General features: G+C 44.9%; 1 protein-coding gene across 3 annotated transcripts in view; it reads right to left on the bottom strand.

The window, feature by feature from the left end:
* Nucleotides 1-16,090, bottom strand: part of BORA (BORA aurora kinase A activator) — a 911,814-nt gene that overhangs the window by 670,315 nt on the left and 225,409 nt on the right. For all 3 annotated transcript variants that reach the window (XM_069639407.1, XM_069639408.1, XM_069639410.1), the window contains one exon: nt 8,115-8,160. In XM_069639407.1, coding sequence (XP_069495508.1) covers nt 8,115-8,160 — 46 coding nt within the window. The remainder of the gene's footprint in view (nt 1-8,114; nt 8,161-16,090) is intronic.

The raw sequence follows: 16,090 nt of genomic DNA on the forward strand, positions 1-16,090 counted from the left end.
AAGGTGAAAAAAATAAACCCTAGAAATCCAGCAAAACTGCTGAAGGACTCATTAGGTAAGGGAAAATCAGCCATTTGAGAATTCTCCCCAACAGCTGCTCCCCCTTACCAAACTGAACATTTTTCAAACATTCTAAAACATTTCAAGGAACAAAACGACTTGCCTCTCGCCAATGCTCTTCCGGTTATTCCTTCCTAGCACAGATTCTTCATATGTGATATTCCATCTGCAGCAGCGTCTGGTTTCAGACATTTTTCCCGTATCCCAGTGCACAGCACGGCTACACCCTGCGCAGTTGTGTGCCCAATATGATGCCAGGGCCAGTATATATTGAGCCAAAGTGCCCTATGACCTCTGCTCCGCCTTTACACCTCAGCACTTAACAGTTTGAAGAATGGCAGGAAAACACTAGGTGCCATCTGCCAAGTCGGGAGTAGGTTAAGAGGTGATGAGGAATATGTGGGATCAAAGACTAATCCATCAGAAAGAACATTACCAAGAGGTGTTCTTCAAATGGAATCCCCCATCCCCCACACACATATTCCTCATCTATGATATACCACCATAGCAGTACAGAATTCTGGAGAAGGAAAAAGAATGAGAACCACCACCTACACCAGAAAACTCTGAGACCGCTCGGCTAAAGCTAACGTCCTGACCGGACAGGGAATCCAGGAAGTAATGTTTGGCAAACGTGTGCAAAGAAGCCCATGTGGCTGTTTGACAGATGTTCAAAGCAGGAATCCCCCCTCTGCAGGGCAGAGGTGGCAGCCAGCCCTCTATTGGAATGAGCCAGATCGTAGCATTCCATTCCAAGATGCAGACGTTGATCTATCGAAAGGGACTGTTTAGTTACAGGTCTGCCAAAACGAGCCCCAGCATAACCCACAAAGAGATGATCATCCTTCCAGACATCTCTCGTCTGAGAAACACAGTAGCAGAGAGCCTGTAAGGGTGAGGTAGAGGGAAGAACACAGGAACATGGATCTTATGGTAGATGAATATCCAACACAACTTTGGGCAGGAAGGACAGCCTTACTCTCAAAGTCATCTTCTCCTTGTAAAACACCCAGTATGAAGGCTTAATAGGCAACGCCTGGATCCCACTCCCTCGTCTCGCAAAGTGATGGCCACCAGGAAAATCACCTTAAGCGTGTGCAATCTTAACGAACTTTAAACACTGGGGCTCTTTTGGAGCACATATGAGGACCGTCAAAACTAAATTCAAATCCCACGCAGGAACAACAAACCGACATGTGAGAAACTGGTTGCACAAACCACACAAAAACAGCATAACAGAGGGGATTGTGAAGATAGAGCCATGTTCACAGGGTCTCTTAAAAACCAAAATGGTTGCCAAATACCCCTTCATAGTACCAATCTTCAGGGCCATTCCAGCAAAGCAAAGCAGTAAATTGAGAACAGAGGAATAAGGACAAATTAAAGTCCAGACCTCCCACCCTACACCAAACCAAAACCTTATGCCACTTGAACACAAATGGATTTGACAGCTGGAATTTGAGTTGAAACAAGTACATCCAGGATATCTTGCGACAAGACCCACTCCTTATATCGAAGCCTCTCAGCAGCCAAGCCTGAAATTTCCGACTGCTGAAGCTCGGATGGAGGACACGTTACCCCCTGCCCTCCCAAGTGGGAGAGTAGGTCCACCCTCACACATGGAGATGCCAATGAGGGGAGGTGGGCATGTCCAGAAGCTCCAGGAACCATGTATTCTAGTCCAAAGCAATCAGAATTAACATTAACCTTGAGAACTAGCGGGATGACCAGTAAAGACAGAAATGCATAGAGGAGATCAAATTTCCATTTGCCCATTAATTCATACCAGAGCTTCCTGTCGAGAATACCCGGTTCCATGTTTTAATATCACCACAAAAATATCGCCATATTTTTGCGCTATATTGACCCATGGACCCTGCGGGGGACACCCCCGCATTATTTTAAATATGAGGGGGCACCCCCGCTTCCATAAAATATCTTCCCCAAAAATATCGCCTATGGCGAGACAAACGGCTATATGAACGGCAATATTTTTGGTGGAGATATTTTGTAGGGATACTGAATACCCTCTAGAACAAACCAACTCACACTTCTGGTCACATTGAAAGTGAAAAAGTCCACTTGAGTTTTCCTCAAAGAGAAGATCACCTTTAGAACTTCCTGGCATAAAAGGCACTTGTGGGAGGTGGAAGGGTGTAGAAATAGGAGAATAGCCCACAGGTGGCATGCTTTTGGTTATAGGCTTTTATAAATGAGGAAAATAAAAGAACACCCTGCCTGACCCTAGTTCTAAGAAGGGTTTCCCTGCCTCAACCAATACTAAGGAATCTGTCAGGATGTCAGTCTAAAGCAAAAGAGTTCACTGTCCTGTGTCCAAAACCTATTTCTGACCTTTACACTGGAAACCCAACTAAGAAAAATATATGGCCTCCTTGGTGCAGAAGAAGGTCTTCCTTCTTCTGGATGACAGCCAAAATTAGAGGATTCAGAAACTAAATATTCTAAAAAATAGCAAATGTTTTTCTAAAAGGATTCCTTGGGTTAGGTTTTCCAGCAAGGAACTCTGAACAAAAAGTCTTGCATCTCCACAGTGTTAGGGGGATGACTCCCTCCCCCCCTTTGCCTGTTTCACATTTTCTCAATGCCAGGACAAGTGCTTTTCTTCTCTCCTGGCCTCTTTGCCAATGCTCACTGTGCCAAGGGAATGACCCCATTATCTTGGCTCTTTTGCACTGTTCAACACCACCAGAGGGTATTTCTCCCTTCCCATGGTTTCTGGCCAGTTCTTCACAGTGTTCACCAAGGTCACAGCCCACCTGGTTCACTATCCTGCTAGGTACTGTGCCTTTACGGGTTGATCTCGGAGGCAGTTCATTATGGTCTCTTCTGGTTTCCCAGGACCGATACCCGGTTCACTATCCTCCCAGGTATTTCCTTTGTTGAGTCCCAGACCCTCTTGCCATTGGCTTCTTTTTCCCCCTTCAGTCCCAGACCACTCTGTATGGCTTTCTTTCATGCGAGATCTAGGCAGCACTAGTGTCCAACTCGGCCAGGACTAGCACGAAGAAGAGTTCCATGTATTAATAAGGTTGTCACTTCTTACTGGGTGCGGGTCCCAGACCTGCATTTCAATATGGCATGGTCCATCTGAGTTTCCAGGAAGCCTCCCGGTTTCCCAATCTTTCTGTGGCAGCTCATCGGTCTTGTTTGCAGCTTCTGGTTCTCTCGCCTCTGCTGCGGCACCTCCTCCTCTGCCTAGACTCTAGGACTGTTTCGCAGTGGCTTCCTACTTTTGGGCGGCATGCTTAGAGTGGATGACCCACTGAAGATCCTTCGTCCAGCTGGTTGCCTGAGCTCTTGCTTCCTTCTACTCAACCATGGAAGATATGTCAGGGACACTTTTGCAGTTTGTTGCACTTTTTGCATCCCAGTCCCTCTAGCAGCACACAAAGCTTGGATCTTCATCTCGGTTCGGATTTCCCTCTTCTATTTCAGGTATGTTCTGACCAATCAAAAGTCTCAAGACTAGACCGCTCACAATGGTTTCTGAAGGTGATCTTCATTCTTCCGCTCTTCTCCCTCGTCACAGTACTGATCTTGCATACTCTCAATGGGCCTCTCCTTCGTCTCAGTCCGTAGTGGATACAAGTCACTTTTGGAGTTGTGATGAATCCTGCAGAGTCATCACTATACCCCAGCATAAAGCCTCCTCCCATGTGCCTAGAGGAAGGCAGCCGCTACCTGATCCTAACCCTGGGTGTGGTAACATGAGGGAGGATCCCATGGGCAGAGACGGTTGTCATGGGAAAGTAGTGACTCTGCTAGGAGAGATGCAGTATTCATCTTCGGAGGATGAAATTTCCTTAATAGCCAAACACCTAATGGCATGCTGTTAATGTACAAATTCCTCTCCTAGAATTACTCAAAGCAGACTATGACAAATCTGCTAAACAACAAAGTTGATATATTGGAGGCTCAGGAAGTAAATATGACAACCTCGAATTGCTCGGATTCCGCCTTATGCCAAGGTTCCAAACCCAAGGGCAGATTACACAGCCTCCCATAACCTCGACAACTCAGTGCGCAAATCAGCTGAAATTAACTAAAAAATAAAGACTAAAAACATTATGGACTTCAGAACCCATAATGTTTGTGGTACTGGGACGAGGAAGAGGGACTCAGTTGATGGAGATTAAAAGTAACATGAGTGGTCTAGTTGTAAAATGGAGCACCCGAGCAGGACATTTAAATTCAGGTCTGCTTTTCAGGTGAGGGAAGGAGACACTGGAGTGGTAGAAGCAGCAGCAGAATTAAATGTGGGACAAACAGAAGAAGCAGCAGCCGACGCGAGAGAAGCAGCGTGGCTGTGCAGAAAACGCGCAGCTGGAAGCAGCAGTGAGGAAAGCTAAGCAATGTGGAAGAAGAGCTCCCAGCATGCCGTGAACTGCTCCAGTCGAGAAGCAGAACCGGAAACCACACCCGAGAGGTCAGAGCTCCCAGGAGGACTGCACTTACTGCGGCAGTCATTCCGGAGCTGGCAGCAGCAGAGGAAGACCCGAGGCGATCCTCTGCAGTACCCGCGAGTGAGATGGAGATGCAAATGAAGAGCAGCAAGCTGGCCGGAGAGCCCGGGGAGATCGCAAGCAAGCGGATGGCGAGCCAGCAAGAGCGGGGGGCAAGCCAGCAATAGGGGGGCAAGCCAGCAAGAGAGGGGGGGCGAGCCAGCAAGAGAGGGCGGGGGGCGAGTCAGCAAGAGGGGAGAGAAGAGAGAACAAGAACGAGAGTGTGACTCGGGCCACTCTATTCAACTGGTGAGCAGCGGGGGATGGGGCCTGAAACACCACACCATTTCAGGCCACAAAGGACACCCTGATAGGACAATTAACAAAATACCCAGGGGAAAGTGGGGAGGGTGGGGGTATTTCACAGATGGGACTAACTGGCAGGAATGGGGAATTACATAGGGAGAAAAAAACAATAGCGTTGCAATAGAATCAAGTAACGTACAGTACAAATATATATGCACAGTAGTTTTAATACAAGGCAGTGTTGCATTTAAGAGTAGGCCTAAATCCTCACAGGCCGTGTCGAAGACACAAAACAATGAGGCTTGAATACCTTGTTTACCCATTGCATTTATATTGCCAGGCGCGGCAAGAAACGTGCACGTACACCCACATTAATCAGGCTTTTGAACTATTAGGAGGGAATGCACAGCTGAACAGACGAGGGGCTGCGTCGTAGCATGAAGGTCAGACTCTTGGGAAACAAGGCAGAGGTCCCATGTTGGCAGAACATGAAGATTTAAGACACTAGCGCCCCAGAACGATGGTCATACTATTTGAACTACCAGATGTGGAGGAAAGTGGGTCCTAAATCCTTCACAAATTGGATTAGTGGGACACTAGGTTTACTCTTGGGGGGGTGGAGGAGGACTGATAAAGAGGAAAGCAGAGTATATGATCTATGATTTGTGCCAGGGAAAGCCAAGAGGGATCCCCTTACAGTGGGGAGGGCATGATGTGGGCGCCAACATTTCTGGGATGAGAAAAGGGATGCTTTGTTAGCAAGGACCAGACTGGCCTTGAAGTCCACCGCAGAGTTCATGTAGACATGTAGATAATGAGGTGTACATCACGTGTTCGGATTTAAGGCAAGGTGGTGCCAGTTGAAGGCAATTAATTATTCTGCAGTGATTCAAGATGTACAAGAATGCTACCCACGTGAGGCGGCTAGGGATGAGAAGACAGTGAAACCAATCGGGGAATGTGATTAGCATGTCCATAGGCGGTAGCCAAAGCAGGTGGCGGATTAATACTGATAGAGTGCATCACACCTGTGACAATTTTTGTGTTTATAATGTGAGTTTTGTACAAAGGACGGCAGAGAGCTCTACGGCAGTGGAATCAGAATACCCTATCGCCTTATTTTCTTTTTGCAAAATAAAAGCTGTCGACTTTTTCGAAAAAGGGTGCACCTAGCCTTTTCTCTAGTGGGTTATATTTCTTTGGTCTGAAGGCTGGGGAGTTGACCTACACGAACAGAAATGGTACCATTTATGTTCCCCAGTCTTACACCACAAGTTGTGATGGCAAAAGGTCCCAAGAAACAGTTTACTAGCGTTACTCAATGTGCATTGTTTTCAGACAAGCTAAATATTTATACTTACCAACCACTTGCAGCAAGCACAATTCGGCATTGCAAACCTGCCCAAAACCACTTTTCCCATTTCCAATTTCTTTTCATAAGGTGCAGAGTCTATTCAAAACCTGTAGTATCATAAAACGAGTAATACATAGCCATTTGCTTGAGGTACCCCAACTCATTTATTTATTGGGTATGTATATCACACTTAGTACTAGACACCTCCAGCAAGGCATAAATTAGTTTTAAAAAATGGATTAGCAGAGTTTGCAAAATAAAGCAAACAAACCCAATTGATGCACAATTGTGTACTAATATTTTTAGTGTCACCTGAAGTTATTTGTATCCAAGATAACAAAAGAGCAACAATACAGCAGTCTTCTGTACCGCTGAAGTAAGACATTAGTGAGAGGAGTCGGGGCTTGCAAATTCTTTGAAATTCTGCTAGACCTGTAGGTCAAGTAACTCAGTTTACTTGCTCGGCCTAAGAGACACAAACTCGACCCATGGCAACAGATGAAAACAAATTTAAATGCGCTGTCTGTAAAATGGTGCATGTTACCACAAAGACTTTGTTTGGCACGCTGCTGCCACCCAGAAGCCAGTCATGCACAGTGAAACTTACATTTACTGCAAACAAAGTAAAAGTTACATAAAGGTTTTGAACACCCCCTGCAAATGGTACTCACCCATCATAAAATCTACTTGACTATTCGAGTGGGTAAAAAGACTTTGCAAGCCCTGAATGAGGGTCTGTAAAATGTAAAAGGATAGCTGTATGAATGGACACACACAAATAGATATGATAAAAAGGCTCTGAAAACAGTTTGGCTAGCTCTTTCCTGCAGGTGGTAGCATATAATGTAATCAGGATTATAGAGCAAAGCGAGCTCGGTGGCTAACTGCAGTGTATGGTAGTGCAGTAGATCTGTCGAAGTACAGGCTGGATGGAACTATTGTTCACAACTTTGCATAAACATCTAGATCGCTTTCTGTATTCATTATGTAAGAGGAAAGAAAGTATGACACTAAGCAGAGTGGGTGGCGTAGCAGGCAGAGTACTGGGCAAACTAAGAGGAATATTGCAGTTTGCGGCCATCTCACTTTCAGGGTACCTGGTATAAAGCACAAGGTGATCTAGAATCAAGGGCATGAGATCAGCTCATAGGTTGAGCACCAGCTGCAGATGTATGCAACCAGCAAGCTACAGAACTAGGTTTGCCATCAAAAGCAAGTGTGATCATGTACATTTTCTAAAGTGTTTACTGTCAATATGGTGCATCTTCCCAACAAAATGAAATCTAGTTTGACACTGAGATTTAGATACACTAACCTGACTTTACTGAAAAGAGTGGAGAGGATGCAGTGTTTTACAATATCAATATTGTGATTATGCATTATGTAAAAACTTACATTTTTAGGAATGGAATTGCATGACAAAAAAAAATTCAAAACACTCATGCTAGTCTTTGCCGGAAAGGATATAGTTAGCTTAATAAAAGTATTATCCCCGTTACTTCTGGCTTGCAATTCTTTGAAAAAGAAATTCTTGCCTAGCACTCCCACACTGGCCTTTAGTACTTAACAGTGGATGAGATTATTTTGGCTGCACTCACTATCCCTTAGCCCCTTTGAACTTGCAGCGAACAGAGATAAGAGGGTGAAGGGAGCCCACATGGTCAAGAGAAGATTGCAAGGCAAGCTGTGCTTTCATTGAACAGGGTAACTTATATAGCTAGCTTTGCCACACAAGTGTGAATGTTATTAGCACACCTACAGAATTGCACAGCAAATTGCTATGCGAAACTGCTTATTTTATGCCTTGACCGGACAGAAGTTAAAACCCATGCAGGGAAATTATCCTGAAAGCGCTATGAAAGAAATATGGGCACAAATGCACAGACAATCACTGAAAAACAAAAACAAGAAAATAAAAGCGAACAAGTCACCTCTTCAATGGCTCTTTGCTTCCTTTCCTCCATTTCCTTATCTATACTAAACAGATAGAAAAAAAGTGCAGTATCAGTCACGGTTATATATTATCTTTTTGGAAGATGCGTACATTTACATTTTTAATAAAATCCACAGCAAGCATCCTTAAGAAAAAGACAATAGGTCAAACATGTACTTGGAGAAAGTTTGGCTAGCTATGCATACTAGTCCTCTATGGGATCAAATATCCTTGGTCTACTTGATATTAACCAGGAAAAACCAAAAAGAACAAAGCAAACAGAATTCTGGTGAAATGGCAAAAAGGACATAAAAATACAAGTATCCGAATCAATGGCAAGGACTAACATACAGCTAGGAACTGAAGAATGTTTGTATGAAAAAGCACAAAAGAAGTGCACATATACCTTAAAAGCAGCACCTTAAGCTCACAACAGGTGAAGATGGAAGAGGAAAATTATGTTCTTCTCGAACTCAAAATAAACCATGCTAAAACAGACGAATTGTTAACATTCCATAAGATTTCTTTTGAAAAAAGCAGATGAAGTAATTTCTTACCAGTGACTCCAGTTATCCAGGATTGGTATCTTTCATAGATTCACACACTCTGAATATTCCCAGTCAGGCTGGGAATCCTGAGTTACTTCCAACTTTACAGTAAAGAAACAAATTGCCTAATGAAGACTATCCAGCTTGTTTAGGGCCATTTTGCTACGAGCCAATGGGATGTCTAGTGTTGAGCTACACCCCTGGAGGCCATGTTCAGATTCTAACCAGGCAGATAGCAAACACTTATATACACATCTCCCGCTCCGCCAGGTGGAGCCTTTACCTGGAGGTCTGAGAAGGTTGCATTTGAACCTATGAAAGGTACCAATGCAGGAGAACTGGAGTTGCAGCTAAGAAACATACTCCTTAGCTAGCACTGGATCTTCCATAGGTTCATATACTTTGAATAGATTTGAAAGCAGTGTGCCCACAATAAGGCTCATCTTATTAGAACAGTGGCTGTAGCAAAGCTCACTCCTGTGTTGGGGAGTACGGGAATGTTGGGGATTACAGCAATGTTGGAGAATACATCCAACGGCCTCAACATGCGCTAAAGTACAAGCTGCAAAAGTCACTATGAAAAAAGGTACACAGTGTAGAAGCAAGCAGACCCATATGAATAAGGCTTTTCTGCACAAGCCCAACAAGGCAGTAGCAGCCATGATTTATTGAGCCATAAAGCATGCACCTTATAGATGAACATACCATGTGTTCCTAAGCAGATACAGCATCATTTAACATTAGTTAGGGAAACTTTGAATAAGTATTCATAGTGATAACGAATGACTAATCCTTTACATTCACTGAATACACAGTACATGTAGGCCTCGAGATCTAGCTAGCCATCCTGAAGCATGAAAACCCCCTACCCCCGCAGCAGAAAACATTAGCCAGGCCCTTGCAGAGAGACGCACACATTTGAAGTTACACATTCAGAGTAAAAGATTGGGTAAGGCAAAGGGGGTGGGGGTGAAGGGGAGTGGGACGGCAAGCATTTTCCCAGGCCCGAGTTGTGGAAGTGAGGTAATGAACGACCAACAAAGTTATCAGACCCCGGAGCTAAAGGACAAGAAACTGCACACTGATTGGTCAAAACACATCAGCTTAGCTGGGTTTCCAAGCCTCTATTCAAAAGATGCACCAGTTTATGTTTGAATGGCCTGCCTAAGAACATATCAGAAATTAAAGTTAGTCACTGTAGTGACTAGAGCACTCAGTCCTTAGTCCCATTTCCTCCATCCTTGTGGCGTCCCGCAACATGGGGACGGTACCAGAACCTTTGGCAGCGAAAAATTTAGCTTCCCCTTTAAATTTAGTCCGGGGTGCTGCCCTTAGCGTGGCAACGCCCCTCAATGCTATGAAAATGGAGAAAATGAGAGTGCACAGCTGCTTGAGTTGTTTGTTGTATGCTTGTCTTAATGATTCTTCTTGCAATTGGATGTTTATTAGTGGGGTGCAGCCCACTGTCCAGTTCCACCATGTAAGGCACTAACAGGTAAACTGAAAAGAAGAGACCTAGGCTCATTAGCCTTCGGTGTGGGCCGCACACCCCGTTTACCCACTATGGGTTTAAACACTTATTTTGTACTTGAAGTATACACTTTGAGGCCGTTATAACTATTTAGCTTTGGATTTATTTTTGAGAATAAGCTGTATCTTCGTATCATCAAGTTAGTGTTTATACTTCTTCAATTAGGCTAATACTATAGCCGAGGCAAACAGTGAATTAATGGGCTAATGCATTTCAGAACCGATTCCTTCTTCAGAGCCCGCTCATAATTTCTATTAGAATATATTCAAATGTTCATTTCATGTTGAACGTTACACAATTGACAAATCATATGTCCCTATAGAAATAAAACATAACATCATTTCATGTATGACAACAATTCACACAGGGCGCCCACAAATACAAATAAACATATAACAAATAAAAAGAGAAAAATAGAAAAGATTGAAAACATGGATACTTCAAAAATGAATGAAATAACTAAATTAGTCAGGGTCTATCTTGGGATCGCCAATTCGTTTTACATGTGTTCCACCACTTTACAAATGGTTTGCAACGTTTGTTATATCCTCTCCATGCATTTATATGTCTGAATCACTAAACGAGTTATATACCATTTCAGCTGTGTTTAGTAACTATATCGTGTGTGACCATATGTGTTTACACAAAACTCACAACCATGCAGTGCGTCCCCTAATGTAATCTTTAGACAATATATCATTTATATGAGTTAGTATGCTCGTGACTATGTGCGTTTCCATATATTTCCGAATCACTAACCTGTTTGCCGTACAATCTCATCCTTGTGAGAAATACCATGTTCTGTGGTTCGTGTTGTGCAACTATACCGCAATTGATTAAAATTAGAATTGTTTATATTATCATTTAGCTTATCCCCAGAATCCACTCGATCTAATTTTTAGGTTGACTGTCCAAATCCCCAAACTCAAGTGCGATTGTGAGTATTTCCCCATCCCATAGCCACACATAGCCTACCCCATCTTGATACTTTGTTCCACTTTTTAAATAATCCTATAAATACCCTAATTCCTTGTTAAAACTGTCAGAATTCTCTGTGCATCTTGTCATTGATCGGCAAGCGTTAGCGCCACTTTTCTATTAATTTCCGTCTTGCATAGATCAAAAGTCCTTAGTCATTTTTGGAATAATCAAATTAAATTCCCACAAAGTTGAATGCGGGGTGAAAAGGTGGTTGTTGCGAATCAATCTTGGAACGTACCGTGTCTTTCTTTAACAGTACAGTCTAGATAATTTAGTTTAAGTAAAACTTGCCACTCCTTTTTAACCTTTTAACTGCCATGGGTCCCCCCCTCACCCCCCCAGTGCCAAGGCCTTTTTTGGTGATTTTGGTATTTTGCCATTCAATGCCTTCTAACGTTTTCTGTTTCATTAACCGCTTAAGTGCAAAGGACGAGGTATCTCGTCCTTGGCACTTGGAAGAGAAAAATTGGTTTTAACCCCGTAACTGCTTTATTTTACCGAAACTGAACCTCATTCCACCTTGAAAATCTCATCGAATTCTTCAGCTAGTCACTCTTTCACTTCCATAGTGTCCTTGTGATGTGCATCTATCCCCCAGCCTAATAACCACATTCCGAGTCTGTGTATTTCACCCGTTTTTATAAGACAAACGTTTTTGACATTTAAAACTGAAAGAGAAAATTGCAACTTTTCAACGTGTGAATGTGGCTGCACGGTTTTCATTTCAAGTTGCTTTTTGAACTGTATTCCTTTTGTGATACCTTACCTTATAGTTGCTTGTGATATAACATCCCTGAGACTGATCAAACATATGTACATTATTTAAACACAAACAATTAATTGTCAAAATCCAAGTGTCATTTTAGGCCTGCTTCTTTCGATCCACTCAGAATTCGATTAATTGGAGTTTGAGGGAACATTGCAGGGGGAAACCTTAACTTGGGTGCCATCTATCCAAATTGAAAAAGTGTTCCTATTCACTAGTGCTTTGGATATGTTCTTGTATAAGGTTACCCAAGTGTATTTCAGTGGTTTTCACTGTAATTATCACCCCATTGGTGACTGCTGCCCAATATAAAAATGGTGCGATTTTCTTTTAAATTAAAATAAATAAATGTTGTGTTATCACCCACCGGCCTGGTTCATGTTCCATTGTGACATGGGGTATTTGTAAAAGGGGTTGTGAGACGGGTTGGTATACGCTTAATTTGAATTCGTCGAAAAGCAAGAAAAAGCATTCTTATCGAGCGCTACATCTAAGGCTAAGGGTGAAGGTCTGGGTCCGGTGTGCGACGCCCGACTGGAATCCTTCACAAATCAGTTTGCCCATGGTTGTATACGCCTCCGAGATGGTCTGGACCATCCACTGGGCGATGGAAGCTTTGGAAGACTGGGAGATGTGCCCCTAAACATGATGAACAATGCCTCAGACTTCCTGAAGGATTTAGTCAAAAGAGGTAGAACTTGAGGACTCTCTTTAGGTCCAAGGAATGTAAAGCCCTTGCGGCATCTGACTGCGGATTCTGAAAGAACACCAGCAGGCAGTTCTCCCGATTCAGATGGAAGGGAATAGTTTCTTACCTGTAAATCCATTTCTCCAGCATTGGTATCTTTCATGGATTCACATGCTTAGAATATTCCCCGTCGTCAGGCTGGGAATCCCCGGTACATTATATAGACCCTTTCCCGTAGGAAAACTTTCGACGCTTATGCGTCCTATCCACCTCGTTTTGTATCATGCGTGCCCGCGCCGTCGGGACGCCATGATATAAATACAGGACCCGCCCCCGCGCTCCCTCAGATTTCGGCCCCCAAAGTAGTGGGGGAACCAGTTTGCATGGCCAGGGGAGGCAGGCGGGCGCATGTGAATACATGAAAGATACCAATGCTGGAGAAATGGAGTTACAGGTAAGAAACTATTCCCTTCTCCAGCATTGGATCTTTCATGGATTCACATGCTTAGAATAGATTACATAGCAGTACCATCCCGAAAAGAGGAGGCGTGCATGCAAACTCACATACTTTCCTCACAATGCCAGTTCCCTATGGTTGTATACCCATCGGCAATAGTTAACAGAGAACGAACAATATTCAATCATAATTGCAACCAGATCAAACCCCTCAACCGGGGCTTACCTTATTGGAATAGGTGTCGAAGCACCGCCTGTCCCATCCGAGTATCTTCGGCATGTTGTTGTGACAGGCAGTAATGGCGGGTAAAAGTGTGTGTAGCCGCCCAGGTAACCGCCATGCAGATGTCCCGCAGAGGGACTCCAGACCACAGCGCCGTCTACTATGCCGCCGCTCTAGTGGAATGAGCTCTTGGGCGTCGCAGAAGAGGCTTCCCAGCCTTGGAATGGCAGTACGAAATGGTAGACGATCGCCATCTTGACAGTCCTTGCTTTGAAATGGCTTTGCCTTTAGCACCCAGACCATAGGCCATGAACGATTGCCTCGTTTCCCTGAAAGTTTGCGTGCGATGAAGATAAAACTTGAGAGCCCTCTTCACGTCTAATGTGTGTAACGTGCGCTCCGCTCCCGAGCATGGCTCTGGAAAAAACGTAGGTAAGACAATAGAGGAATGTTTATGGAACACTGAAGGCGCTTTCGGTATGAACTGTGGGTTAGTGGCAAGGACCACCTTGTTCTTGAAAAATCTTAAGTATGGTGGGTCTACCATTAGAGCTTGGATTTCCGAAATACGTCGGGCTGAAGTGATGGCCACCAGGAAGGCCAATTTCCACGACAAAAACTTTAGAGACGATGATGACATTGGTTCAAAAGGAGGTTTCATAAGAGACGCTAACACCAGATTGAGGCTCCACACCAGAGGAAATCTCTTCTCGGGAGGGAAACTCCTGAACAAACCTTTAAGGAAGTGCTTAATCAGGCGGTCGCTGAATAATGGTGCGGAATGCCGTTGACGCGTAAACCTGGAGATGGCGGCCAGGTGTACTTTTATCGACGACACCGATAAGCCCTTTTGAGCTAAGAACAGCAAGTATGGAAGGAGCTGTTCTGGCGTAATCGACTGCGGAACCAAACCTGGTTGATCCACACACCACTGACAGAAACTCCTCCATTTGTACGAGTAAGAAGTGTTTGTGGAAGGTGCTCTTGCCGCTTGCAGAATACAACGACACTCCTTCGGAATCGTTAGCCGACCAAATTCGGCGAAGTTAGGAGCCAGGCCGTCAACTTGAGGCTGTCCGTGTCGTGATGCCAAACGGTACCCTCCTGTCGAGACAGAAGGTTGGGGATCTTCCTGAACCTCATTGGCTCCGCCGCCGCTATGTGCAGCAGGTCTGAAAACCACACCTGTCTGGCCCAATACGGGGCCACCAGAATCACCCGACATGGGTACTTGAGGATCCATTGCAACGTCCTCCGGATAAGAGGAAATGGAGGGAATGCGTACAGGAATTTGTTCGTCCATGGGAAGGAAAACGCATCCCCCAGTGAGCCCTGCTGAGGCCATCTGCTTGCATACTGCGGGCATTTCCTGTTGTCCTTCGTCGCGAACAGATCGATGGAAGGATGTCCCCACTTCTTGAATACATGTTGCAGTTGCTGGTCGTTCAGCACCCATTCGTGAACTTGGTTCATTTCCCTGCTGAGGGCATCTGCCTCCACATTTCTCACACCTGGCAGGTGGAACGCCAAGATTAGCATGTGTTGCAGGGCCCAATGCCAGATTTTCTGTGCCTCCATCGACAGGGACCTGGAACCTGTTCCTCCTTGTTTCCGTAAGTAAAACATTGTAGTCGTGTTGTCCGTCATGACACGCACCACAGAGTCTCTCAGTTGAGGAAGAAAAGATTTTAGAGCCCACCGCACTGCTCTCAGTTCTAGCAGGTTGATATGCAGGGAGGACTCTTGTAACGACCACCGGCCTTGTACTTGTAACGTCTCCAGATGAGCTCCCCATCCGCTCAGCGATGCATCCGTCACCACCGTCTTCTGGAACTCCGGTTCCACCAGAGGCATTCCTTTCGTTAGATGAGTAGAAACTCTCCACCAGCGGAGTGCTTGTACCAGTTGTTCGTCGATGACCAGTCGATCGGACCAGCGACCTTGGCTCTGCGTCCAACGGTCCGCTAGAAATTCCTGGCAAGGTCTCAAACAGACGGCAGTTGTTTATCAACGGAATGCAGGACGACATGGTCCCTAGCAGGGACATGTATTTGCGCACCGACACCCTGGTACCGCATCTCCATTCCGACTCCTTGCTTTGTAGCTTCTGTATTCTTTCGCTGGATGGTCTTACAAGGCTTGTGTGCGTATGAAACTCCGCTCCTAGAAAGACCAAGGTCCTCGAAGGCTCTACGGAGGACTTGCTGAAGTTTATCGCGAAGCCCAGTTCCTGTAAGAGGGACATCGTGGCCTCCAGACTGTTTCGAGTTTGTTCCATGGACGAGCCTCTGACCAGCCAGTCTAAATATGGATAGACATGGTGACCGTCCTTCCTTAAATGGGCCGCTATGGGGGCCAAGCACTTGGTGAACGTCCTGGGGGAGGACTTGAGACCGAATGGGAGGACCTTGAACTGAAAATGCTTTCGCCCGACGACTAACCTTAAATATCTCCTGTGTCGTGGACGTATTGGGATATGAAAATATGCGTCCTGAAGATCTAGCGACGACAGATAATCCATGGGTTGCACTGACCTGATAACCTCCTGGAGTTTTAGCATTTTGAATTTTGAGCTCTTTAGCCATTTGTTGAGTACCCTCAGGTCGAGAATGGGCCTCCATTTTCCATTTGGCTTCTTGACTACGAAGAACCGGGAATAAACCCCTCGTCCTTCCTGTGCCACAGGAACCCGTTCTACCGATCCTTTTTGGAGCATAAGCGCCACCTCTTGTCTTAGAACCCGAAGGTGGGGCTGGGCCGAAAACACTGGCGGAAGACTTG

This window comes from Ambystoma mexicanum, chromosome 7q (assembly GCF_040938575.1).
Source record: "Ambystoma mexicanum isolate Mex_15411 chromosome 7q, UKY_AmexF1_1, whole genome shotgun sequence".
Classification (NCBI taxonomy): domain Eukaryota; kingdom Metazoa; phylum Chordata; class Amphibia; order Caudata; family Ambystomatidae; genus Ambystoma; species Ambystoma mexicanum.